Below are 24705 nucleotides of genomic sequence, written 5' to 3' on the forward strand. Positions count from 1 at the left end.
TTTAATGTTAGCATGACAAGTTTTAAAGAAATAAAGAACATTTTTATCTGATGTCCGAACTCACTAACACAACGTTTTGATTCCCCCACCGTTAAGGTAAGTCTGCATTGCACTGGGCAGCTGCAGTCAATAATGTGGAGGCTACCCTTGTGCTTCTGAAAAATGGTGCCAACCGCGACATGCAAGACAATAAGGTTTGTTATTCAGCATTTTTTTTGTTTTGTTTTTCCTTTAGTTGACTTAAGAGCTGCAACTAAAATGGATGATGTGAAAATAGGCATAAAATCTGCAAATAAATGCTTTTTGTAAGGCTGATCAGCAGAAAGCTATTTTCTGTCATTTTGTTAGTAAATGAGCATTGCACATTTTTTAATAGAGAATATCAAAGAGTGTTTCTTTTGTTTTATTTAAATGCCTGATGTTTTTTGATGCATTTGTTTCAGGAGGAGACGCCCTTATTTCTTGCAGCACGAGAAGGCAGCTTTGAGGCAGCTCAGGTTCTTCTTGATCACTACTCCAACCGTGATATCACAGATCACCTGGACCGACTCCCGCGTGATACTGCTCAAGAGCGAATGCATCATGACATCGTCCGTCTGCTTGACCAGTACAATCTGGTTCACAGTCCACACAATGGGCATAACCACATGGGTGGAGGGGGAAACTCCTCTGTTATGTGTGGGGCTAATGGAGCAGGCTTCATCGGTATGAGGTCTGGACCACAAGGCAAGAAGAGCAGAAGGGGAGCCGGGGCGAAGGCTGGAGGTGTAGGTGGGGGACCAAAGGAGATCAAGGACATGAAAGCCAAGAGACGGAAGAAGCCTGCTGGAGGAGAAGGCCCAGGTTTGGCTGCTACAGGAGGAGGCAGCGGAGGAGGCGCTGGTGGAGGGAGCAGCAATGGAGTAAAGGCAGCAGGAGGACTTTCAGAGAGCTCTGTCACCATGTCACCCGTTGACTCCCTGGAGTCCCCTCACTCCTACACTGGGGAGGTGTCTGCTGCTGTCTCAAACACAGCTAATTCCCCTCCTCTCCTGAGCAGTCCCACCTCCAGAGCGATGCTGCCCCCTGTCAGCCACATGCTGGGACAGCAGCAAAACTGGATGGGCATGGCCAAGCAAGCCTACAACGGCCCCATGTTTGGTCTCCTCCAGCACCCGATGAGAGGAGCACACCCCGGCATGAGCCACGGCCAGAGCACCATGATGACTCCCATGAACGTCACCATGAGCAGGGAGCAGCTGCCCCCCATCGTCACTTTCCAGATGATGACCACGGGAAGCAGCCAGGCCATGCTAAAGCAGTCTCAGTCGGGACAGGTACAAGTCACACAGGCCCAGGGGCAGAACCAGAATCCATGTCACACTCAGCAGGTACCGGGCCATGTCCACTGCAACCCTGGAATGATTTACCCAAATCAGATGGGTCTGGGGCAAGGTCCATCCCACCCCCTGCATCCTCCCCACACCATCAACCCTGCTGGAGGAATGGAGGGCCAGTCTCGACCGCTGCCCCCCTATGTGCCCATCCAGAGCCCTGTGGATAAATACCCAACACCCCCCTCCCAACACAGCCCTCCCAACGGCTCGGAAGGCACCACTCCAGGTCACTCTGCCCACCCACAAAACGAGCATCCGTATCTCACCCCTTCCCCCGAATCACCAGACCCCTGGTCCTCCTCCTCGCCTCACTCTAACTCGGACTGGTCCGACGTCACCACCAGCCCCACCCCACTGGGGAACTCCCACCATGCACTGCAGGCTACACGCCACACACACATTCCAGAGCAGGGCCAGATGCAGCCGCCGTCGCAGCAGATGCAGCCGCCCGCTCAGCAGCCTCAGCTCGGAAACATGCAGGTGTTCGCATGAAGCAGCCAGAGGAAAGCAGAGACAGACTGACTCTTTGGTTCAGCAAAAAAAAAAAACACAAGTGCCTTTCTATAAATCCATAATCAGCCCCCTCCCCTTTTATTCCTCCTTCCAGTTACAGTGTATAGTTTTATAATGTTACTCGGTACTTTGAAAAATCTTTTCTGTGCTTTTACATTAATCATCCGAGACCTTTGCTCTTCATTTGGAATCAAATTTGCACAATAATAACCACTGCTACGCCATCCAGGGGCATCACAGACTGATGCTGTGATTTCTGAGCGATCACAGAGAAAACTCCACCACAAAGAGCTCAGCTCTTGTTGCATCAGAAAAATAAGACTGTTAATGGGACGCTCTCTACACTGACACTCTATTCTCAGAAAAGTTTGTTAAATCTGTTCGCTAGATATGACCCTTATATGTTCAGTGTTTTAAAAACTGCGGTACTAACTCCTAGCTGACACAGCTCACTAAATGTTTTAATTTAAGAAGTTTCAATCAGTTAAACTATTGCTTGGTCCTGTGGGTTTTTTAATTTTTTTTATGTAGGGCTACTTTCAACAAAAGTTCTTAAACTTTTGAAAAGTAAGAAACGTAAATGATGCAGTTTGATGTTTTACTGGTTTTGCATTTCCTTTTAGTTCCAGTTCCTTGATCAAATCTGGAACTTCTTTAATTTGTGTTTTACATGCAAACATCAACTTAAACTGTTTGTTTTATCCGTTTTCATGCTTTGAGTAGTAGCGAGGGATTTATTCTGTTGCTTTGGTTGTGTCAGTTTTTACCATTGTTGTCTCCAGGTTTAATATGCTGTAAGAAAGAAAATGTATATATATATATATATATATACTTAAAGCAGTTTCTGCTTGTTTTAGTAGAGCTAAATGTTGTTTAGCCTTCTTAAAGTTCCCTTTTTTATATATATAAATATCTGCACTTCCTGAATGATTTTGAATGTTACAAAGCCGCATGTTTTTACCGTTAAACTGCCTCCTCCTCTTTTTGCAGCAGCTGTCTTCCATAAATCTTCATTATAATCAATTTTCTTTTGTCCTGATCAGCATATGTCATGATTTATAACCAAGTCTGAACATGAGCAGTGAAAGATGGGTTCTTCTCTAGTTTTCCTCTGTCTCAAAGCAAATGTTATGTATTGATTCTCTTCTTTATTCACAGACCATAATGCATTTTTTTTTAAATGTTGAGGATTTAAAAGAAAAGGAGTGGGAGAGCAATTTTTCATTTATTAAGCCAAAAAACGCTCTGTGCGTACATGATGTATTTGTTGCTTGTCTTGGATTTGATCAAAAGTTGGAGACCTTGGGGGAATACATCCAGCACCAACCAAAGTGTTGAATCACAGTCGGGGAGGACAAGCCAATCAATATTCCTGACCTTTGCTTTTGTACACAGCGTCCCTTTAGTTTAAAAACCCATGTACTGTACATGTCAGTCTACACTCATAGTTAGAACAATCTGGTACATATAAAAAGCTGTTTCTGTTTTCTGTATATAAAATGTACTTTGTTTACCATTTTTCTATGTTATCCAATTAGCCTATATTATCCGTAGAGTATGAAGTAGTTGTCATCATATTTGTATAAGGTAGAGCTAATGTCGATTGAGGAGATGATCTTTGGTGAAAAAAACAAAACAATAATAAACCAAATATGTTTACGTAAATGAAGCCCTGATCATGTGTCCACGTTTTTCTTATTCTTGTTGGTATATTTTAACGTTTTATCACACCTCAGCGGTTATATAGTCAATTGTTACATTTCCACATTTTGTAACACTTAACAGTTTTACCAGGTTTTTATGTGACAAACCAAAAGTAACACAAAATTATTATACTGAAAGGAAAACATGCAAAAACAACATTTGCTGTTCCCTTTTATAAATTTAGTAAAAACTCAATGTTCTTTTAAAAGCTCTTCAGATTTCTTTTGATTTTCTTTGTTTCAGATAATCAGATAAAAATAACTTTAATACTAAATCTAGGTTACAAATGAACATTTCATGTATTTAGAAGAAATGTTTCACACCTAGCCCAGCCTCTGCCAAGGAAGCTGTTTTCAAATTTTCAGAGAAGGTGCATTTCTGTGACTGGCATCATTTTGGTGAGGATGTTGATCAGCATCTCGATCCAGATTCTAAGAATACAGGAGGAAGTCACAATATGTTGAGGGAAATGAGCTTCTTGGTGGAGGTCTGAGCTCTCAAAGTGCTTCTCTAGTTAGGAACTGTGGAACCACATTTATGGGGAAAATGGGCTTAATATCAACATGATCCGATTACTTCTTGCTCAGAACAACTGAGAGTGCCGTCATCCTTAAATAAATAAAAGACTACCGGTAAAAAAAATCAGAAAATGGATCAATTGTGTATTTTATTTTTAAAATATATTTCTTTAATATAAAGCCTCACAATAAGACTTTAAGGTAATGCTGCCCACATCAGGGAAACTGATAGGACAAAAGGGGAACACTTTGGGAAGGAGTGCATCCTTTTATTTTTGAAACAGAACTCAACATTTCAGGAAAATAATATATATAATCTTGAACTGCTTCCAGGGACGAGTTGCTGCCTGCTTAGCAATTGTGAAGGGGGGTCATCTGGCCTTCAGTTCATGACTTTCAAGCGTAAACAAACTTGGGTAATACTTCATGATTATTATCCAAAGTACACCAGCATGTCCACATCTAAGGCTCAAATAAAAAGAAGTAGAATACAGGTTTTTAAATGGCCACATCAAAGTTTAACTTACATGCTGTTGCATGGCATTAAACGGACGTTTATATTTCAAAAATTCAAATCAAAATCTAGCATGTTTTTAAAAATCAAGTTCAATGCCACTTAATATTTAGGCCTGCGGTTTGTCCTCTGGCCAGCAGGTGGCGCAAGGTGCCGCAGTCAACCTCCAAAGAAAAAACAAGGAAGAGATGTGAACAAGGAAGTGATCCAGGACTTCGGAGGCATGAGATAGATTACTTCTCTGGAGTTGTTATCTTTTGTTTGCATATGTTAATCTCAAACTGTAGTTGAAAGGTTATGGCTGTAAGAGTCCTTAGAATCAGTACGGAAAGCCGGGTGGACATACGGCGTTAAGGTGACGGGTGGTTGAGGAGCTGCTGTTTTGACAGCTGGGTTTTAATCCACTGTCCAAGCTACAGAGGGGTCCGCTGGATCCTGAGAGGAACCTGCGGGGCTGTTTTCAGACAAAAGGTGAGATAATTTCCCATCTCCACTTTTCTCACCCCTTTTTCTGGTCCTTAACGTCAAAATGGATTCTTTACTGCCTCGCTTTCCCTCCCCGTGTCTGTAGGTTCCACCGCCTGGCAGCCATGGCTTCAGCCCGGCTGAAGTACCTCTCCCTGGGCGTGCTGGTGTTCCAGACCACCTCTCTGGTGCTCACCATGCGGTACTCCCGCACCCTGCAGGCCGAGGGCCCGCGGTACCTGGCCTCTTCAGCCGTGGTGGTGGCTGAGGTCATGAAGATCCTGACCTGCGTGCTGCTGGTTTTCAAGGAGCACAGTGAGTGACTGGGAGGGAGGAGGGGGTCCTTCACCTGCATGAGAGTACTGATCTCTCTAAAGATGTTAGGGTCCTTCACCTGCATGAGAGTACTGATCTCTCTAAAGATGTTAGGGTCCTTCACCTGCATGAGAGTACTGATCTCTCTAAAGATGTTAGGGTTCTTCACCTGCATGAGAGGACTGGCCCCTCTAAAGATGTTAGGGTTCTTCACCTGCATGAGAGGACTGATCCCTATAAAGATGTTAGGGTTCTTCACCTGCATGAGAGGACTGATCCCTATAAAGATGTTAGGGTTCTTCACCTGCATGAGAGGACTGGCCCCTCTAAAGATGTTAGGGTCCTTCACCTGCATGAGAGGACTGATCCCTATAAAGATGTTAGGGTTCTTCACCTGCATGAGAGGACTGATCCCTATAAAGATGTTATGGTTCTTCACCTGCATGAGAGGACTGATTCCTCTAAAGATGTTAGGGTTCTTCACCTGCATGAGAGGACTGATTCCTCTAAAGATGTTAGGGTTCTTCACCTGCATGAGAGGACTGATCCCTCTAAAGATGTTAGGGTTCTTCACCTGCATGAGAGGACTGATCCCTATAAAGATGTTAGGGTTCTTCACCTGCATGAGAGGACTGATCCCTATAAAGATGTTAGGGTTCTTCACCTGCATGAGAGGACTGATCCCTCTAAAGATGTTAGGGTTCTTCACCTGCATGAGAGGACTGATCCCTATAAAGATGTTAGGGTTCTTCACCTGCATGAGAGGACTGATCCCTCTAAAGATGGTAGGGTCTTCACCTGCATGAGAGGACTGATCCCTCTAAAGATGTTAGGGTTCTTCACCTGCATGAGAGGACTGATCCCTCTAAAGATGTTAGGGTTCTTCACCTGCATGAGAGGACTGATCCCTCTAAAGATGTTAGGGTTCTTCACCTGCATGAGAGGACTGATCCCTCTAAAGATGTTAGGGTTCTTCACCTGCATGAGAGGACTGATCCCTATAAAGATGTTAGGGTTCTTCACCTGCATGAGAGGACTGATCCCTCTAAAGATGTTAGGGTTCTTCACCTGCATGAGAGGACTGATCCCTCTAAAGATGTTAGGGTTCTTCACCTGCATGAGAGGACTGATCCCTATAAAGATGTTAGGGTTCTTCACCTGCATGAGAGGACTGATCCCTATAAAGATGTTAGGGTTCTTCACCTGCATGAGAGGACTGATCCCTCTAAAGATGTTAGGGTTCTTCACCTGCATGAGAGGACTGATCCCTCTAAAGATGTTAGGGTTCTTCACCTGCATGAGAGGACTGATCCCTCTAAAGATGTTAGGGTTCTTCACCTGCATGAGAGGACTGATCCCTATAAAGATGTTAGGGTTCTTCACCTGCATGAGAGGACTGATCCCTATAAAGATGTTAGGGTTCTTCACCTGCATGAGAGGACTGATCCCTATAAAGATGGTAGGGTTCTTCACCTGCATGAGAGGACTGATCCCTCTAAAGATGTTAGGGTTCTTCACCTGCATGAGAGGACTGATCCCTATAAAGATGTTAGGGTTCTTCACCTGCATGAGAGGACTGATCCCTCTAAAGATGTTAGGGTCCTTCACCTGCATGAGAGGACTGATCCCTATAAAGATGTTAGGGTTCTTCGCCTGCATGAGAGGACTGATCCCTATAAAGATGTTAGGGTTCTTCGCCTGCATGAGAGGACTGATCCCTCTAAAGATGTTAGGGTTCTTCACCTGCATGAGAGGACTGATCCCTCTAAAGATGTTAGGGTCCTTCACCTGCATGAGCGGACTGATCTCTCTAAAGATGTTAGGGTTCTTCACCTGCATGAGAGGACTGATTCCTCTAAAGATGTTAGGGTTCTTCACCTGCATGAGAGGACTGATCCCTATAAAGATGTTATGGTTCTTCACCTGCATGAGAGGACTGATCCCTATAAAGATGTTAGGGTTCTTCACCTGCATGAGCGGACTGATCCCTATAAAGATGTTATGGTTCTTCACCTGCATGAGAGGACTGATCCCTATAAAGATGTTAGGGTTCTTCACCTGCATGAGAGGACTGATCCCTATAAAGATGTTAGGGTTCTTCACCTGCATGAGAGGACTGATCCCTATAAAGATGTTAGGGTTCTTCACCTGCATGAGAGGACTGATCCCTATAAAGATGTTAGGGTTCTTCACCTGCATGAGAGGACTGATCCCTCTAAAGATGTTAGGGTTCTTCACCTGCATGAGAGGACTGATCCCTATAAAGATGTTAGGGTTCTTCACCTGCATGAGAGGACTGATCCCTATAAAGATGGTAGGGTTCTTCACCTGCATGAGAGGACTGATCCCTCTAAAGATGTTAGGGTTCTTCACCTGCATGAGAGGACTGATCCCTATAAAGATGTTAGGGTTCTTCACCTGCATGAGAGGACTGATCCCTATAAAGATGTTAGGGTTCTTCACCTGCATGAGAGGACTGATCCCTATAAAGATGGTAGGGTTCTTCACCTGCATGAGAGGACTGATCGCTCTAAAGATGTTAGGGTTCTTCACCTGCATGAGAGTACTGATCCCTCTAAAGATGTTAGGGTTCTTCACCTGCATGAGAGGACTGATCCCTATAAAGATGTTAGGGTCCTTCACCTGCATGAGAGGACTGATCCCTCTAAAGATGTTAGGGTTCTTCACCTGCATGAGAGGACTGATCCCTCTAAAGATGTTAGGGTCCTTCACCTGCATGAGAGGACTGATCCCTATAAAGATGTTAGGGTTCTTCACCTGCATGAGAGGACTGATCCCTCTAAAGATGTTAGGGTTCTTCACCTGCATGAGAGGACTGATCCCTCTAAAGATGGTAGGGTTCTTCACCTGCATGAGAGGACTGATCCCTCTAAAGATGTTAGGGTTCTTCACCTGCATGAGAGGACTGATCCCTCTAAAGATGTTAGGGTCCTTCACCTGCATGAGAGGACTGATCCCTCTAAAGATGTTAGGGTCCTTCACCTGCATGAGAGGACTGATCCCTCTAAAGATGTTAGGGTTCTTCACCTGCATGAGAGGACTGATCCCTCTAAAGATGTTAGGGTTCTTCACCTGCATGAGAGGACTGATTCCTCTAAAGATGTTAGGGTTCTTCACCTGCATGAGAGGACTGATTCCTCTAAAGATGTTAGGGTTCTTCACCTGCATGAGAGGACTGATCCCTCTAAAGATGTTAGGGTTCTTCACCTGCATGAGAGGACTGATCCCTCTAAAGATGTTAGGGTTCTTCACCTGCATGAGAGGACTGATTCCTCTAAAGATGTTAGGGTTCTTCACCTGCATGAGAGGACTGATCCCTATAAAGATGTTAGGGTTCTTCACCTGCATGAGAGGACTGATCCCTATAAAGATGTTAGGGTTCTTCACCTGCATGAGAGGACTGATTCCTCTAAAGATGTTAGGGTTCTTCACCTGCATGAGAGGACTGATCCCTATAAAGATGTTATGGTTCTTCACCTGCATGAGAGGACTGATCCCTATAAAGATGTTAGGGTTCTTCACCTGCATGAGAGGACTGATCCCTATAAAGATGTTAGGGTTCTTCACCTGCATGAGAGGACTGATCCCTCTAAAGATGTTAGGGTTCTTCACCTGCATGAGAGGACTGATCTCTATAAAGATGTTAGGGTTCTTCACCTGCATGAGAGGACTGATCCCTATAAAGATGGTAGGGTTCTTCACCTGCATGAGAGGACTGATCCCTATAAAGATGGTAGGGTTCTTCACCTGCATGAGAGGACTGATCTCTATAAAGATGTTAGGGTTCTTCACCTGCATGAGAGGACTGATCCCTATAAAGATGTTAGGGTTCTTCACCTGCATGAGAGGACTGATCCCTATAAAGATGTTAGGGTTCTTCACCTGCATGAGAGGACTGATCTCTATAAAGATGTTAGGGTTCTTCACCTGCATGAGAGGACTGATCCCTATAAAGATGGTAGGGTTCTTCACCTGCATGAGAGGACTGATCCCTATAAAGATGTTAGGGTTCTTCACCTGCATGAGAGGACTGATCCCTATAAAGATGTTAGGGTTCTTCACCTGCATGAGAGGACTGATCCCTATAAAGATGTTAGGGTTCTTCACCTGCATGAGAGGACTGATCTCTATAAAGATGTTAGGGTTCTTCACCTGCATGAGAGGACTGATCCCTATAAAGATGGTAGGGTTCTTCACCTGCATGAGAGGACTGATCCCTATAAAGATGGTAGGGTTCTTCACCTGCATGAGAGGACTGATCCCTCTAAAGATGTTAGGGTTCTTCACCTGCATGAGAGGACTGATCCCTATAAAGATGTTAGGGTTCTTCACCTGCATGAGAGGACTGATCCCTATAAAGATGTTAGGGTTCTTCACCTGCATGAGAGGACTGATCCCTATAAAGATGTTAGGGTTCTTCACCTGCATGAGAGGACTGATCCCTATAAAGATGTTAGGGTTCTTCACCTGCATGAGAGGACTGATCCCTATAAAGATGTTAGGGTTCTTCACCTGCATGAGAGGACTGATCCCTATAAAGATGTTAGGGTTCTTCACCTGCATGAGAGGACTGATCCCTATAAAGATGTTAGGGTTCTTCACCTGCATGAGAGGACTGATCCCTATAAAGATGTTAGGGTTCTTCACCTGCATGAGAGGACTGATCCCTATAAAGATGGTAGGGTTCTTCACCTGCATGAGAGGACTGATCCCTCTAAAGATGTTAGGGTTCTTCACCTGCATGAGAGGACTGATTCCTCTAAAGATGTTAGGGTTCTTCACCTGCATGAGAGGACTGATCCCTCTAAAGATGTTAGGGTTCTTCACCTGCATGAGAGGACTGATCCCTCTAAAGATGTTAGGGTTCTTCACCTGCATGAGAGGACTGATTCCTCTAAAGATGTTAGGGTCCTTCACCTGCATGAGAGGACTGATCCCTCTAAAGATGTTAGGGTTCTTCACCTGCATGAGCGGACTGATCTCTCTAAAGATGTTAGGGTTCTTCACCTGCATGAGAGGACTGATCCCTCTAAAGATGTTAGGGTTCTTCACCTGCATGAGAGGACTGATCCCTCTAAAGATGTTAGGGTTCTTCACCTGCATGAGAGGACTGATCCCTCTAAAGATGTTAGGGTCCTTCACCTGCATGAGAGGACTGATCCCTCTAAAGATGTTAGGGTTCTTCACCTGCATGAGAGGACTGATCCCTCTAAAGATGTTAGGGTCCTTCACCTGCATGAGAGGACTGATCCCTATAAAGATGGTAGGGTTCTTCACCTGCATGAGAGGACTGATCCCTCTAAAGATGTTAGGGTCCTTCACCTGCATGAGCGGACTGATCTCTCTAAAGATGTTATGGTTCTTCACCTGCATGAGAGGACTGATCCCTCTAAAGATGGTAGGGTTCTTCACCTGCATGAGAGGACTGATTCCTCTAAAGATGTTAGGGTCTTCACCTGCATGATAGAACTGATCCCTCTAAAGATGTTAGGGTCCTTCACCTGCATGAGAGGACTGATCCCTCTAAAGATGTTAGGGTCCTTCACCTGCATGAGCGGACTGATCCCTCTAAAGATGTTAGGGTCCTTCACCTGCATGAGCGGACTGATCTCTCTAAAGATGTTAGGGTCCTTCACCTGCATGAGAGGACTGATCCCTCTAAAGATGTTAGGGTCCTTCACCTGCATGAGAGGACTGATCCCTATAAAGATGTTAGGGTCCTTCACCTGCATGAGAGGACTGATCCCTCTAAAGATGGTAGGGTTCTTCACCTGCATGAGAGGACTGATCCCTATAAAGATGTTAGGGTCCTTCACCTGCATGAGAGGACTGATCCCTCTAAAGATGTTAGGGTTCTTCACCTGCATGAGAGGACTGATCCCTCTAAAGATGTTAGGGTCTTCACCTGCATGAGAGGACTGATCCCTCTAAAGATGTTAGGGTTCTTCACCTGCATGAGAGGACTGATCCCTCTAAAGATGGTAGGGTTCTTCACCTGCATGAGAGGACTGATCCCTCTAAAGATGGTAGGGTTCTTCACCTGCATGAGAGGACTGATCCCTCTAAAGATGGTAGGGTTCTTCACCTGCATGAGAGGACTGATCCCTCTAAAGATGTTAGGGTCTTCACCTGCATGAGAGGACTGATCCCTCTAAAGATGTTAGGGTTCTTCACCTGCATGAGAGGACTGATCCCTATAAAGATGTTAGGGTCCTTCACCTGCATGAGCGGACTGATCTCTATAAAGATGTTAGGGTTCTTCACCTGCATGAGAGGACTGATCCCTCTAAAGATGGTAGGGTTCTTCACCTGCATGAGAGGACTGATCCCTCTAAAGATGGTAGGGTTCTTCACCTGCATGAGAGGACTGATCCCTATAAAGATGTTAGGGTTCTTCACCTGCATGAGAGGACTGATCCCTATAAAGATGTTAGGGTTCTTCACCTGCATGAGAGGACTGATCCCTATAAAGATGTTAGGGTCCTTCACCTGCATGAGAGGACTGATCCCTATAAAGATGTTAGGGTTCTTCACCTGCATGAGCGGACTGATCCCTCTAAAGATGTTAGGGTCCTTCACCTGCATGAGAGGACTGATCTCTCTAAAGATGTTAGGGTCCTTCACCTGCATGAGAGGACTGATCCCTCTAAAGATGTTAGGGTCCTTCACCTGCATGAGAGGACTGATCCCTCTAAAGATGTTAGGGTTCTTCACCTGCATGAGAGGACTGATCTCTATAAAGATGTTAGGGTTCTTCACCTGCATGAGAGGACTGATCTCTCTAAAGATGTTAGGGTCCTTCACCTGCATGAGAGGACTGATCCCTCTAAAGATGTTAGGGTCCTTCACCTGCATGAGAGGACTGATCCCTCTAAAGATGTTAGGGTTCTTCACCTGCATGAGAGGACTGATCCCTCTAAAGATGTTAGGGTCCTTCACCTGCATGAGAGGACTGATCCCTCTAAAGATGTTAGGGTTCTTCACCTGCATGAGAGGACTGATCCCTATAAAGATGTTAGGGTCCTTCACCTGCATGAGAGGACTGATCCCTCTAAAGATGTTAGGGTTCTTCACCTGCATGAGAGGACTGATCCCTATAAAGATGTTAGGGTCCTTCACCTGCATGAGAGGACTGATCCCTCTAAAGATGTTAGGGTTCTTCACCTGCATGAGAGGACTGATCCCTATAAAGATGTTAGGGTTCTTCACCTGCATGAGAGGACTGATCCCTCTAAAGATGTTAGGGTTCTTCACCTGCATGAGAGGACTGATTCCTCTAAAGATGTTAGGGTTCTTCACCTGCATGAGAGGACTGATCCCTCTAAAGATGGTAGGGTTCTTCACCTGCATGAGAGGACTGATCCCTATAAAGATGTTAGGGTCCTTCACCTGCATGAGAGGACTGATCCCTCTAAAGATGTTAGGGTTCTTCACCTGCATGAGAGGACTGATCCCTCTAAAGATGTTAGGGTCCTTCACCTGCATGAGAGGACTGATTCCTCTAAAGATGTTAGGGTTCTTCACCTGCATGAGAGGACTGATCCCTATAAAGATGTTAGGGTTCTTCACCTGCATGAGAGGACTGATCCCTATTAAGATGTTAGGGTTCTTCACCTGCATGAGAGGACTGATTCCTCTAAAGATGTTAGGGTTCTTCACCTGCATGAGAGGACTGATTCCTCTAAAGATGTTAGGGTCTTCACCTGCATGATAGAACTGATCCCTCTAAAGATGTTATGGTCCTTCACAGACTATTTTCAAAAACACTCATGATCAGTAGTATGAAAATTGGGAGAAGTATAAAATCAGAGAGAGCTTTGGATTCAAAATGTCATTCTTTTTGCATCATTTTATATCATGGGATGGAAATAACCTTTTAAACCTAAAATAGAGATTTAAATGAGAAATATTAATTGTAGTTGATATAAATGACACTCCTAATTTTACTCTAAGATGTTAGAAGCTTTGCAGGATTTACATTGAAAAAAAACATTTCCAGAAATAAATGATGTTTGCTTTCCTTAGAGAACATCAGCTCTGGTTAAAAGGTATTCGCTCTAAATTGACTTTTTTTTAACAGCGGCTGGAAATTTCTTAGATTTGAAGCAAACTCAATCATCCCTGCATCATAATGCAGAGATTGATGGAGAAATGGCAGATTGTCTCACTGTTTGAAAACTGCGGCTCAGCTTGTGCTGCACCAAAGTACTGGTCCCCTCGCTGTTGCCAACCCAGCACAGCTGTTGGATCTGTATAAAGATGGCATTTTAATGGCTCTCCCTGTTCCGCTGTCCATGTCCAGGTTACAGCATGCGAGCTCTGAACAGCATCCTACGTCAGGAAATCCTCCATAAACCCATAGAGACGCTGAAGCTGGCCATCCCCTCTGGGATCTACACACTGCAGAACAACCTGCTGTACGTTGCACTGTCCAACCTGGATGCTGCGACCTACCAGGTATAACCAACAGATAATGGGATGGATAAATGCATCTAGGGGTTTTATACTAACTTCATTCCTCTGTGTTTTTTTTTAAAATTCAGGTGACGTATCAGCTGAAGATCTTGACCACAGCCCTATTCTCTGTGTCCATGCTGGGCCGCAGGCTGGGGGTCTACCAGTGGCTCTCCCTGCTGATCCTAATGGCTGGAGTGGCTCTTGTGCAGGTTGGGTATACTGTCCAGTTTTAGTTTGCTTAAATAAAGCGGAAAGATGTTGCTTCAGATTCAGCAATTTGCATCTTTATGACACTGACTTTTAAGCAAGGGAAAAAACTTATTTTGTTCTATATTTGCTAATTTTAGCGAGAGTGAAGCATTTACGGAAAAATGTCAGAGCTGGAAGTGTTACCGTAATACAACGTAACTTTTTGCAAGAAAGCTTTGTTGTAGCAATACTTCTTGGCAATACTGTGCAACATTTCTGGGTTGAACCCAAGAAAACTTTCCAAGTAGGTGTTGCTGGAGGAAGCATCGTAAATTGTTTCTATTAAAAAGTTGTTGTGTTAAAGTTTAATCATCCAGTCTAATAAAAAAACAACCAGAATCAACCATTATAGATGCAAACCGTGGTGTTAAGCCAACAAATGCATTTCTCTTACAAAGTATCACACCATTAGAGGATAATAAAGTCTGAAGGTGGGAGATTTATTGCATAAAAACAGTGTAACAATAAACTAATAGTCATACAACACATGTTCCTTTATTTTTTTGAGAGCTGGATCTTTATTTTCCATATATTTTTTTTGGGCCCTCTTTCTAATATTTGAATAAAACTTTTGATTACATAGAAATAATAAAGATAATTGTCTACTGAACTTCTGCTTTTTAAGTAAAAAGTTAAAGACTTGAAGTTCAGAGGTTTTTATCAAGTAGAGTTTTGGTGGCTTTTAGGAAAACACACACGCAGAAGAAAAATGACAATATATAAGTTTTTACTTTTATGAAGCCTATGATCTTATAAGATGAACATTGTAACCTTTTAAAACAATTCAGAAAAGTGTTGAGAGGAATTAACCTTTTCCTGCTCAGCTTATTTTATGAAGATTCGAGGGCAGGAAAATGACTGATCATCATCACCTCAATTTGATTCCAAATTCAATGAAAAAGAAAAAGAAACGCAGTTGTTGTTTGGTTGTCATTATGTTTCATATTCATATTTATATCTAGGTCTAACCTCGGGCAAATAAGCAATACTTTGAGAGCCACTGCTCACCATCTCCCTGTTTTTTTCTGAGCATGTGTCTCCTCCTTTTTCTGGCTTACGGCAGCATGTAGCGCGCTGGAAACAATTTTCTCACAACTCAGCAAAACTGTGAAGATGCAGACGTATGAATTTCAGACCCCAGGTGTAAATCCAATTTACTGGGAACATAAAGAGTTGTTTTACATGTGCGATACAAACTGGGCTATTACTGAAAACCAGTTGGGTTTGGTGTCGTCAATCAACCTGAGTCAAAGGATAATCCCTCCTGTTTTTCTCTCCATTCATTCTAGAGGATTTAACACGTTTGTAGGGAATGTTTGCTCAGAAGCACAGCCACACCCCTGACTCACTTCAAAATATTGTAAAATAAAGTTCTCAGTTTTCATATTTCAAACTTTATATTCATCATGTATATATATATATATATATATATATATATATATATATATATATATATATATATATATATATATATATATATATATATATATATATATATATATATATATATATAAAAGGCTAAAGTTAAACTGTTTTCTATCTGTGCTCACAGTGGCCCTCTGACTCCACGGCGGCCCCAGAGAAGGAGGCCCACTCTGCAGGCTCCCAGTTCGTCGGGGTCACAGCAGTTCTGGTGGCGTGCTGCTCTAGCGGCTTTGCAGGGGTCTACTTTGAGAAGATCCTGAAGGAGAGCAAACAGAGCGTGTGGGTCCGCAACATCCAGCTCGGTGAGTGAAGCTGTACGTTTGGCTGTAAAGGGAGAAATGAGCATGGATCATTACAGAGGCTTAGAAGTTAGAACAAAAACAGCTTTTTTTTTCTCGCCTTCTATGAATTTCTGTGAAAACAGATGTTCCTGTTGGGTTTATTTTTACCTCGGGAACGTGTGAGGCATGCACTCTGTCTCCTGTGACTCCTCCTCTGAGCTCAAAGCTTTTTCACCTGCATTAAACATTAAACAGCTGACTGTGTTTTTCTCCCTTCAGGCCATAAGGCCTCAACTACCTATATTTGTATCCTGTTAAATGTACTTTAATGCTCCCCAATTATCCTGTTTACCATCGACTTGTTAGATTTAAGCAACCTTCAACCGTAAGGGTCCAAGCTGGATGTCAAAAATCCTGTTGCGATTGCCAATTATTAACATGATCTCTTTTTCCTTTTAAACGCTAACTGAAGTTCACTTTTCTACACTAGCAGGGTGCCTAGTTGTGTGATTAAGGAATTGAAATCATGACATTAAAACCTTGTTTTTTTTTCAGTTCATCATTAAATGATATTAAGCTTTAGCCCAGAGTTTAAGTCTGTTTTTAACTTAACTTTTGTAAATATTGAAACAATAGTTTCATTTTAAAAAAAAATGGAATGCTATGCATGAGCAAGTTGTTTCTAGTTAGCCAAGTCTTACTTGGACAGACTTTGAAGAGATCTATCCGATAAAATACCTTCTAAGTTTAGAAGCCTGATCCAGAAGTATTTTCCTCAATTTGGGAAAATAATCAACCCAACACTAGGGGGCACTATAATGGGGAGGAGTTCATTTTTTTCATTTGAACTCGGAGCTTTAACATGACTGATTCCGCCTAACAAGATCTGTTTCTTTTAGCAAATATCTTAACTGAACGTGATACATGAAATATGCATTTCAGCTTCTATCTTAAACTCCACCTTTTTAAGACATTTTTAATAAAAACTAAAAGTTTGATCTATAATTTGAAGTAGACGACCACAGGAACATTTTGCACACATCCTCTGCACCGTTGGGGTCAATGCTAAGCGCTAGGCATAGTTAGCATGTCTGATGAAACCTTTGATTTTTCAGACATGAGAAAATCTAGGCTTGTTTAACTGTGAATATTTATAGTATTTTTTATTATTTAGGCTCAGAGCTGCAATTATAGTATATTAGATTGTTGTGAATTGGAGACTCGTCATCTTTAAATTCTCTTTTTTTATCTATTAAATCGAAGGTTATAGAAAGATTGTAGTGCAGGTCAAACACAAGGGGGCGCCAGAGATGAGATGCTTATAACTTTTAACAGTTTTTGTTTTTAAACATGAGGAAATTTGAGATAAGGGGCAAGTTTATGAATTGCATTTAATTCATTGATAATGTGTTGTGTTCTTGTTTTAAACTCTCAGGGATGTTTGGCCTGGTGTTTGGTCTTTTCGGGATGCTAGCCTACGATGGAGAGAGGGTCAGGGAGTCGGGGATGTTTCAGGGATACAACACAGTCACCTGGACCGTCGTAGCCCTGCAGGTAACCCTTTATCTCTATCAACAGATGTGATGGGATATTTTCCCATAAACTTGTCTAACTTTTGAAAAAAGAGTGTTGGCCCCTTCAGGTCGCGCCTCTGTCCATCTGCATCTGTGTGTTTGTTGTTTCTTCAGGCGCTGGGTGGTCTGGTCATAGCAGCTGTCATTAAATATGCAGACAACATCCTGAAAGGCTTTGCTACATCACTCTCCATCATCCTGTCCACTCTTATATCCTACTTCTTGCTGCAGGACTTTGACCCCTCAAGGTAAAAGAGTCAGAGTTTTTATTTATTTGTTTTTATTAGTTTGTTTTTTTTTTTTTCTGATTATAATCTCTCTTTCTGAAGCTTAGAGTTTTTGTGTCTACAGCGTGTTCTTCTTCGGGGCGGTTTTGGTCATCGCCGCCACTTTCCTGTACGGGTATGAAGGCAAGCCGCCGACCAACCCCAGCAGGGCGTAGAGTGATTTAACAGCAGCTAAGGAAGGACCTGTTCAAGCCTCAAGATGGTGGGGAGGAGGGAGAGTGGTGAGGGGATAGAAAAAAGGTCTTCAAGCACAACAATGAGGACTCACTCACACCGAAAGTGCCTCAGTTCTGAAGGAGAAGCAAATTGGGGACAAAACCCACCCACCCACCATTAGAATGTGTTTTTTCCTTTCCTGTTTTTTTTTTACTGTAGCAGAGAAAGTCCCGGCTGCCACGTCTGCAGACAAAAGACAAGAGCCTTGTTCATGATGGACCAGTTTGGCAGCCAGGAACTGTTAACTGCCACGTCAGTCACACCCATGCAGTAAATGAATGCTCGTCTGCAGCCGCAGTATTTATTGTTCATTATGTGTTTAACTTCTGTATGCAAACTTTAAGGCCTAATGTGAGTCATTGTTTAACACATCAGTACATTTCCTGACAGGGGAAATAAGTTTGGCTGAAAGTGGTCCAGTGGTGTTCAGGTGTTGCAGACTTGAAATATTGTGCTCTGCACACTCTATGGCAACCCCTTAGAAATCATTGGGGAAGGCTGTACATCAAATAAAACTGAAATGGCTGAAGAAATTATTTGTTTAATTTAACCGTTAAGCAGATTTATTCAACTGGGATTATTTAAAAAAAAAATCCATCTGAATATTTTTTTTTCCCCTGCTTCTCTGATGCTTAAATATTACTTTACAATGAATCCCTTTTTTAAGCCACTTTTCAACGTGGAAAACACTGGAAAACTTCATGTTCATAGAAGACAGATGTGTCTTTTATGAACTTTTTCCTAAAATGTTCCAAGGAAACAACTTCTTGACAACACTAATTAGGAAAGTTTAAATCAATCTGAGCCAGGTGTCTTTGTTTACTTTTTCCAGATGCTTAGCAACAACGATGAAAAGGGAGGTAAAAAATGGGTAAGCATCATAGTTATAAGCAGGATAGTGATGTAAACCATCTGCTGAGATTAACACAGCAGGAAAATCCACATTTCTTTATGTCCACAAACCATCTTCCCTTTTAGCCAACTTGTTTGGCGAGTTGAGAAGTAAACACAGATTTTCTCAGGTGCAGTAAAGGCTTTTTACATATCTTTACTAGAGGTACCAGTTGGGCTGAAAGGTGCTTTATACACACATTAGGGTATGGTTACGGAGGCCATAACTTGTTTTTTAGTTTAAATTATGGCTTTCTTTTTCTCTCCATACTGTGACAGGACAGACTCCCCAGCTAAAACTTTTAATTTGTTTGGAATCAAATATTTGATCATTGAGCGAATCAAACAGTTTCTGTAACACACAAAAAGTTAAAAACTGGGGATTTTAGTTAATTATTGAACCAATAATCTTGAACAGACAATCCTAACCCTAGGTTACTTGGTTCCTTTGGGATGATGATGATGATGATGATGGTAAGCTCTTATTTTTTTTGGCCATATATCCTGTTTACTCTGTGACCAAACAATCAGACAGAATCTATGAAGGGAATTTTATGATTTAAAACTTTTCATTGATGTTTTGCTTGTTTCCTGAGCTACTTTGAGATGAAGCGGGTATAATTATTCATTTTATTTTAATTATTTGCTTTTATGACAGGGTCTAACTTATAAGTAGGACTTCTGTTTGAAATTTTCTCCCGGGCAACACATTTACAGCTATGTTTAGACTGGAATGTATTAAAGCACATTAAACTGGTAAAGGACTGGTGCTTTTTTACTGTCTTTATATTATAGGGTTAAACAGATTGTGCTTGAGCTGAGAAGAAATGGAGGAAAAAGCTAAAAGTTCTGCATGAAGAATGTTTTATTGGTCTCCATATTGTTTACCTTTTCCAGCAGAGTTCTGATGTGTGGAGTTTGATTCATGGATCTTTTTTTCAGGTTTTTGCATATATCGGTATGAAATAGAAAATGTCCTTACTCTATTTCCTGTTTTAGATAAATGTTTTTTTCCTTCTTCCCTTCCTGCTTTATTGTGTTAATTTCATTCCACCATTAATTTCCCTTATTTTTACTTTCTATTTTCTTTTATTCTTTTCAATCCTTATGTTCTTTTTCTGTATTGTATTGTTTCCTTTCTTTCCTCTTTTTCAACTTGTCTTTTTTCCTTAAAGTTACGTTCCATCTTTCCTTTTGTTTTTTGCAACCTTTTCCTCTTTTCTTCCTCTATCCTCACCTGTATTTCGTTCCTTCTATCCTTACACTTTTCTTTCATCAGTTCACCCATCATGAAGTAATGATGGAGACCCAATGTGAATCCTGGAAAGGTACCCCGCATGAAAACGCTGCCAAGTCTGTGAGAACGTCATAATGATTTGCTGCGGCAATCCCTGGAAATGGAAGCAGCCAAAACAAACAAACTTCCTCTCATTAGTTCACTTTTCCAACCAGATTTTCCTGTCTTATATCTTTTTTTTTTTATTATTATTATTTCCTTTCATCCGCTGTCATCCATTTTTAACATTTTCATGGTTCATTTGGAGAAATGTTAAATGCTGATTTTACTGGAGAGGTTGTTTTTATTGTGTGAAAGACTGAAATTTGTTTTATAATACATGGGGAATTATAGAAACACCATCCAAATGGAATAACATGCTTTTTTTTAATAATCACTAGAAATCCTGCTTTCTATTCTTTTTTCTTTCCATTTGTCCTTCAGTCTGTCTTTCATGCTTTTCTTTTTTCCTTCCCTCCCATCCTTCAGTGCTAATTGTTTCTGATATCTCCCTATTTTGCGCGCCCTTATGTCCACGCCCAGAACCAGTTAGTTGACATTATTGGATTTTTAAAATAACTTTTTCTTTCAAATTTTCACTCTCTGTAAAGACAAACTCATCCACAGCCGTCACTGAGAAAGACCGTCTTACACACAGGCAGCATAAGTGATCAGATATAAATATATTTTCATTTATTTTTCTTCATTCAAACATTCCAGTTTTCACCTTTATTACACTATAAAAGCCACGATTTGTTGAATAATATTGAATTCTTCTGCTCTGTAGGGTTTTTTGTGATTATCAGCAGGAGTTCAGAAGTTTGATCCACAGATTCATTTTCGCCAAGCGGCTCCTGATTGGCATGTCGGTTTTCTCAAGCAGAAAGCATCCGGCGGTCCATCCGTCTCTCTGACCAGGTGTGTGTAGGTCTGTGTGTGAAGGCTTGTACGGCTGGCACCATGATTAACAAGTAGCATTGAAAGAACAATGTGGGAACATCATCGGCTGGACTTTTCACTCTGACCTATCGTGGTTTTGTGTTGATGAGGCTGAGAACGAAAAGGAAATGATACAAGAAGAGACACCCAACATTGGGACAGATTGTTGCGTTTATCCATTTGTTTTTCAGCAAACATCTCAACCACTATTTCAATTTGTTACAGATATGCAGAGGGCCTAAAGATACAACACTTGTGAAAAGTAAATCCCTACACCTTCAACTGTTTTCGCATTTTGTCACATTACATTACCACAACATCAGTGTGTTTTCATTTGGGTTTTTCATGACCGACCAACACAAAGTACAGAATATTTTTACAACTAAAAAATGTAACAAATGTGACAGGCATTTAAATTCAGCTCCCTTTACTATGATGCATAAAAAAAAAAAAAAAAAAAAAATAGAGAGACTTTAATGGATCATCTGATTGATAAAGGTGGTTACTCTGTGTATAAATTATAAATGCAGCTTTTTTGTGTGAAATCCTTTAAGGTTATTTTAGAGAAAAACTTCATGATGACCAAGAGATACAACAGACAAGCCAGTGGTGCAGATGATGTGAGAAATGGTGCTCTGATTACATAGAAGATAAGTGGCAGAGAACTAACCCTCTGCACATCAGATTGAAAAAAAGCATCTCTACGGAAAAAATGGCGTTAAAGGCTCTAGAGCGGGGAGGACAATGTAGGGAGGTTCAAATCAAAGCATAAAGCAAAAAAAGAAAAGGGAAATCATTTCCTCTCTGGGTTAGGGTAGAAAATACCTGCTCAAATACACCGACTGCTGTACCTGCAGCAATATGGTCCAAATGAACACAGGCCTTTTAATCGTAGAAGTTTGGAGCTGGGAAAACAATATAACTTGGATAAAACTGTATTGAACCTTGCTGAGGATTTTCAGAATCGCTGTAAATGAATCACAGTCCACGCAATGAAAAATACATGATAAGTTTAGCAAAACCAGACAGACAAATGCATGTTTTCAGATTTTCAACTGATATGCTTGTTTCATTTCACTTTAACACTATGCACCTCTTTGTGTTGGTCTGTAAATAAAATCTCAATAACTGTAGGTTAGAACCCACCGAATAAAAGAGAAACCCAGAACAAATCAACAGGTATGAATATTTCACAAGGCATCATAGTGAATTGTACGGAAGAGGATTAGGGCCAATGGAAAAAAAAAAAAAAAATTAACTGATTTTTTAATTTTATTTCAGTTTAACAAGTCATAATTCTGACTTTTTTCTCACAACTCTGACTGAATTATGACAATAAAAAAGTTAGTTCTGAGATAAAAGTCAGAATTCTGAGAAAAAAGTCTGACGAAGAATTCTTTTTTTCTATGTTAAACTGAAATAAAATGTAAAAATCAGTCAACTTTTTTTCTTTTTTTTTTTCAGTGGCCCTAATCCTCTTCCATAGAATTGGATTACCTAGACAGGACATTTTGTAACTGATTTTATCTTCATTAACTTGTTGAAACAACTTGCAGTGTTTGGATTCCTTTATCATATTTGAGAAGTTTATAATTTTGACAGCAACTTACTAAGTAAAATCCAACAGTTTTTTTAAAGCAACAAAGTATTTTTTGTTTTTGTTGTTGGGAAAAAAATATATGTGTGCAAATTTTTAAAACCTTATCCTGCTGGCCATTGTTAATATATGGATAAAAGGTTTAAGAGCTATCAATACACATTTGATGTGCCGTTAGCATGAAATAGGCATAAAATTAGGAAGCTTTGACTTTTAAGATTTGATTGTTTTGAATTTAATGTCAGCAAAATAACTACCCAAGATATTTTTTTGGCTGACAAGGGACACAGCATGAAAAATGTATTAAAATGGCTAAGTTATACAAAAGCGAGAAAGTTATAGAATTAAGGATAAGATGTTTTGTGGAAAATCTTCAAGGACTTGATTTTGTTTGGACTTTTTCCCAAAATGTTGTTGTTGTTTTTTTATTCTTCTTTCTCAATTTCCATAAAAGAATCAGAAACTCTTGAAATATTTCTGCTCAAAACAGAGGAGGGTTATAAAACGGTATCAAAGTCTTGACAATACTGCGTGAAAAACACAATTGTGTAAAACAACGCTGGCTTCACCACAAAGACACTTCCAATCTGTTACGACTGAAAAAAGTCATCACAGCCCATCAAAACTTTAAAATTGTAGGGGAAAAAACAACGGCAATAACCCAGAAAAAGGGGTCAGAGGTTAATTGTTCAGGGGTTGGATTATTAAAAGCTTTACTCCAACATTTAAGAAAAGCACAAACCTTTAACCTGACCACCCAGGAACACAGAGCAAATCCACCAAGAATATCAAGAGGTGAGTAAACATATGACCCCTGCAGCTTCCAAATCAGCAAAGGCACCATTAATACTGACTGATAAATGCATGTACTGGTGCAAACTTTACTGATAATACTGATCCCTGGTCCAAATGTTTTACAGCAGGTAATCTCTGCGGTAAAATAATCTAGATGTTAAACAGACCCGCCTGCATGTCAGAGCTGATAACAGCCCAAAACAAAACTACAAGAGCATCAAACCAGTTATCAATAAAATCCCTTAATTCACACAAGAAACAGACACTGTTTACTTTCAACACGCCAGCTGCTGTTTCTCTCATGTTTTTGAACACTTGGTTCTGTAAACAGGGACACCTTTATCTCTCGAAGCTACTATTTTTTTCAGCCTCTGAGATAGATGAAATATTGTTTACTTTATCGTTGTTGTCTAAGGCCAAAATTGTGTAGAAAGAGCATATTTTCGTTTGAAAACGCAAAGATCTGTGTTTGAATTTAGCGCGCTATTGACAAACTGTAACCCCCACTTCATCCTTCATCCTTTATCCTTCGTTTTTCAGAGATTCGGTTTCAGAGGCAACTTATCTGTTATGGAAACCCTGGTATAGGAAGGTAGTGTTGGGATTTTGCAGGTTTCAATCTAGTAAACTATGCCAAACCACCTCAGCTGACTTTAGGGTTTATCCAATCCCTAACCCTGATGAAGCATGTTACCTTATCTCTAACTATAAGCACATCCGTCTCACAGAAAAAGCTTCTTTCATCCACTTAAATCAGATATTTTTTTTTCTTTTGCTCATAATCTGTATGTTACATGATCCTGGATGATTGTCAGAACATTGATGAAGTATACTGGTTACTTTTTGATTTTGTTCTTTTTTTCATCCTTACTGCAGATGGAGCAGCACATTTGGCTCAGAGTCTTTGCTGCTTCACACCTGATTGTGAACCAACAAAACATCAACTGCAGAAAAGAAAGACCTGCACCAAATCATGACACATCTTCTCTTCTATATCTTCAAGTATCCTTCGTCTAAAGGAACCTCTAGAGATTACAAACCTTGTCCAGATCCGCAAAAAACATAAAGATCGGATAATCACAGCTCTGGAAGGGTGTAGATCTGGTTAGTTGTTCCTCTCACGTCAAGGTGGCTTTTTTATATAAATAATCTCAGCATGGATCAGATACCCCGACCCTCAAGCACACCCTAAAACGCTGTAGGTAACACTGAAAGATGGAGTTGAGGGGGTGGGTCTATGAGATAATACTGTGGCAAAATGCTTAGAGGGATGGTTTTCTAGCAAAACAGCT

General features: G+C 41.2%; 2 protein-coding genes across 2 annotated transcripts in view; both read left to right on the plus strand.

The window, feature by feature from the left end:
• The window catches only part of notch2 (notch receptor 2), a 57242-nt gene extending 55268 nt beyond the window's left edge, over positions 1-1974 (plus strand). The window contains exons 34-35 of the mRNA XM_038279042.1: positions 97-194; positions 444-1974. Coding sequence (XP_038134970.1) covers positions 97-194; positions 444-1868 — 1523 coding nt within the window. The 3' untranslated portion in view covers positions 1869-1974. The remainder of the gene's footprint in view (positions 1-96; positions 195-443) is intronic.
• A 2824-nt stretch (positions 1975-4798) lies between these two features.
• Positions 4799-18451, plus strand: slc35a3a (solute carrier family 35 member A3a). The gene is made up of 8 exons (XM_038279043.1): positions 4799-5096; positions 5197-5405; positions 13729-13883; positions 13970-14092; positions 15685-15859; positions 17274-17392; positions 17527-17660; positions 17764-18451. The coding sequence occupies exons 2-8, from the start codon at positions 5216-5218 to the stop codon at positions 17852-17854; spliced, it is 987 nt and encodes a 328-aa protein (XP_038134971.1). The 5' UTR covers positions 4799-5096; positions 5197-5215; the 3' UTR covers positions 17855-18451.
• Positions 18452-24705: the final 6254 nt, after the last annotated feature.

The sequence above is a fragment of the Cyprinodon tularosa genome, unplaced genomic scaffold, assembly GCF_016077235.1.
Source record: "Cyprinodon tularosa strain WSP-4 unplaced genomic scaffold, ASM1607723v1 ctg147, whole genome shotgun sequence".
Taxonomy (NCBI): Eukaryota; Metazoa; Chordata; class Actinopteri; order Cyprinodontiformes; family Cyprinodontidae; genus Cyprinodon; species Cyprinodon tularosa.

Coding starts and splice junctions, on each gene's coding strand:
- slc35a3a (XM_038279043.1), top strand. CDS start 5,216: ATGGCTTCAGCCCGGCTGAAGTACCTCTCCCTGGGCGTGCTGGTGTTC. Junction 13,884..13,969: donor TGGATGCTGCGACCTACCAG/GTATAACCAACA, acceptor TTTAAAATTCAG/GTGACGTATCAGCTGAAGAT. Junction 17,393..17,526: donor GGACCGTCGTAGCCCTGCAG/GTAACCCTTTAT, acceptor TTGTTTCTTCAG/GCGCTGGGTGGTCTGGTCAT.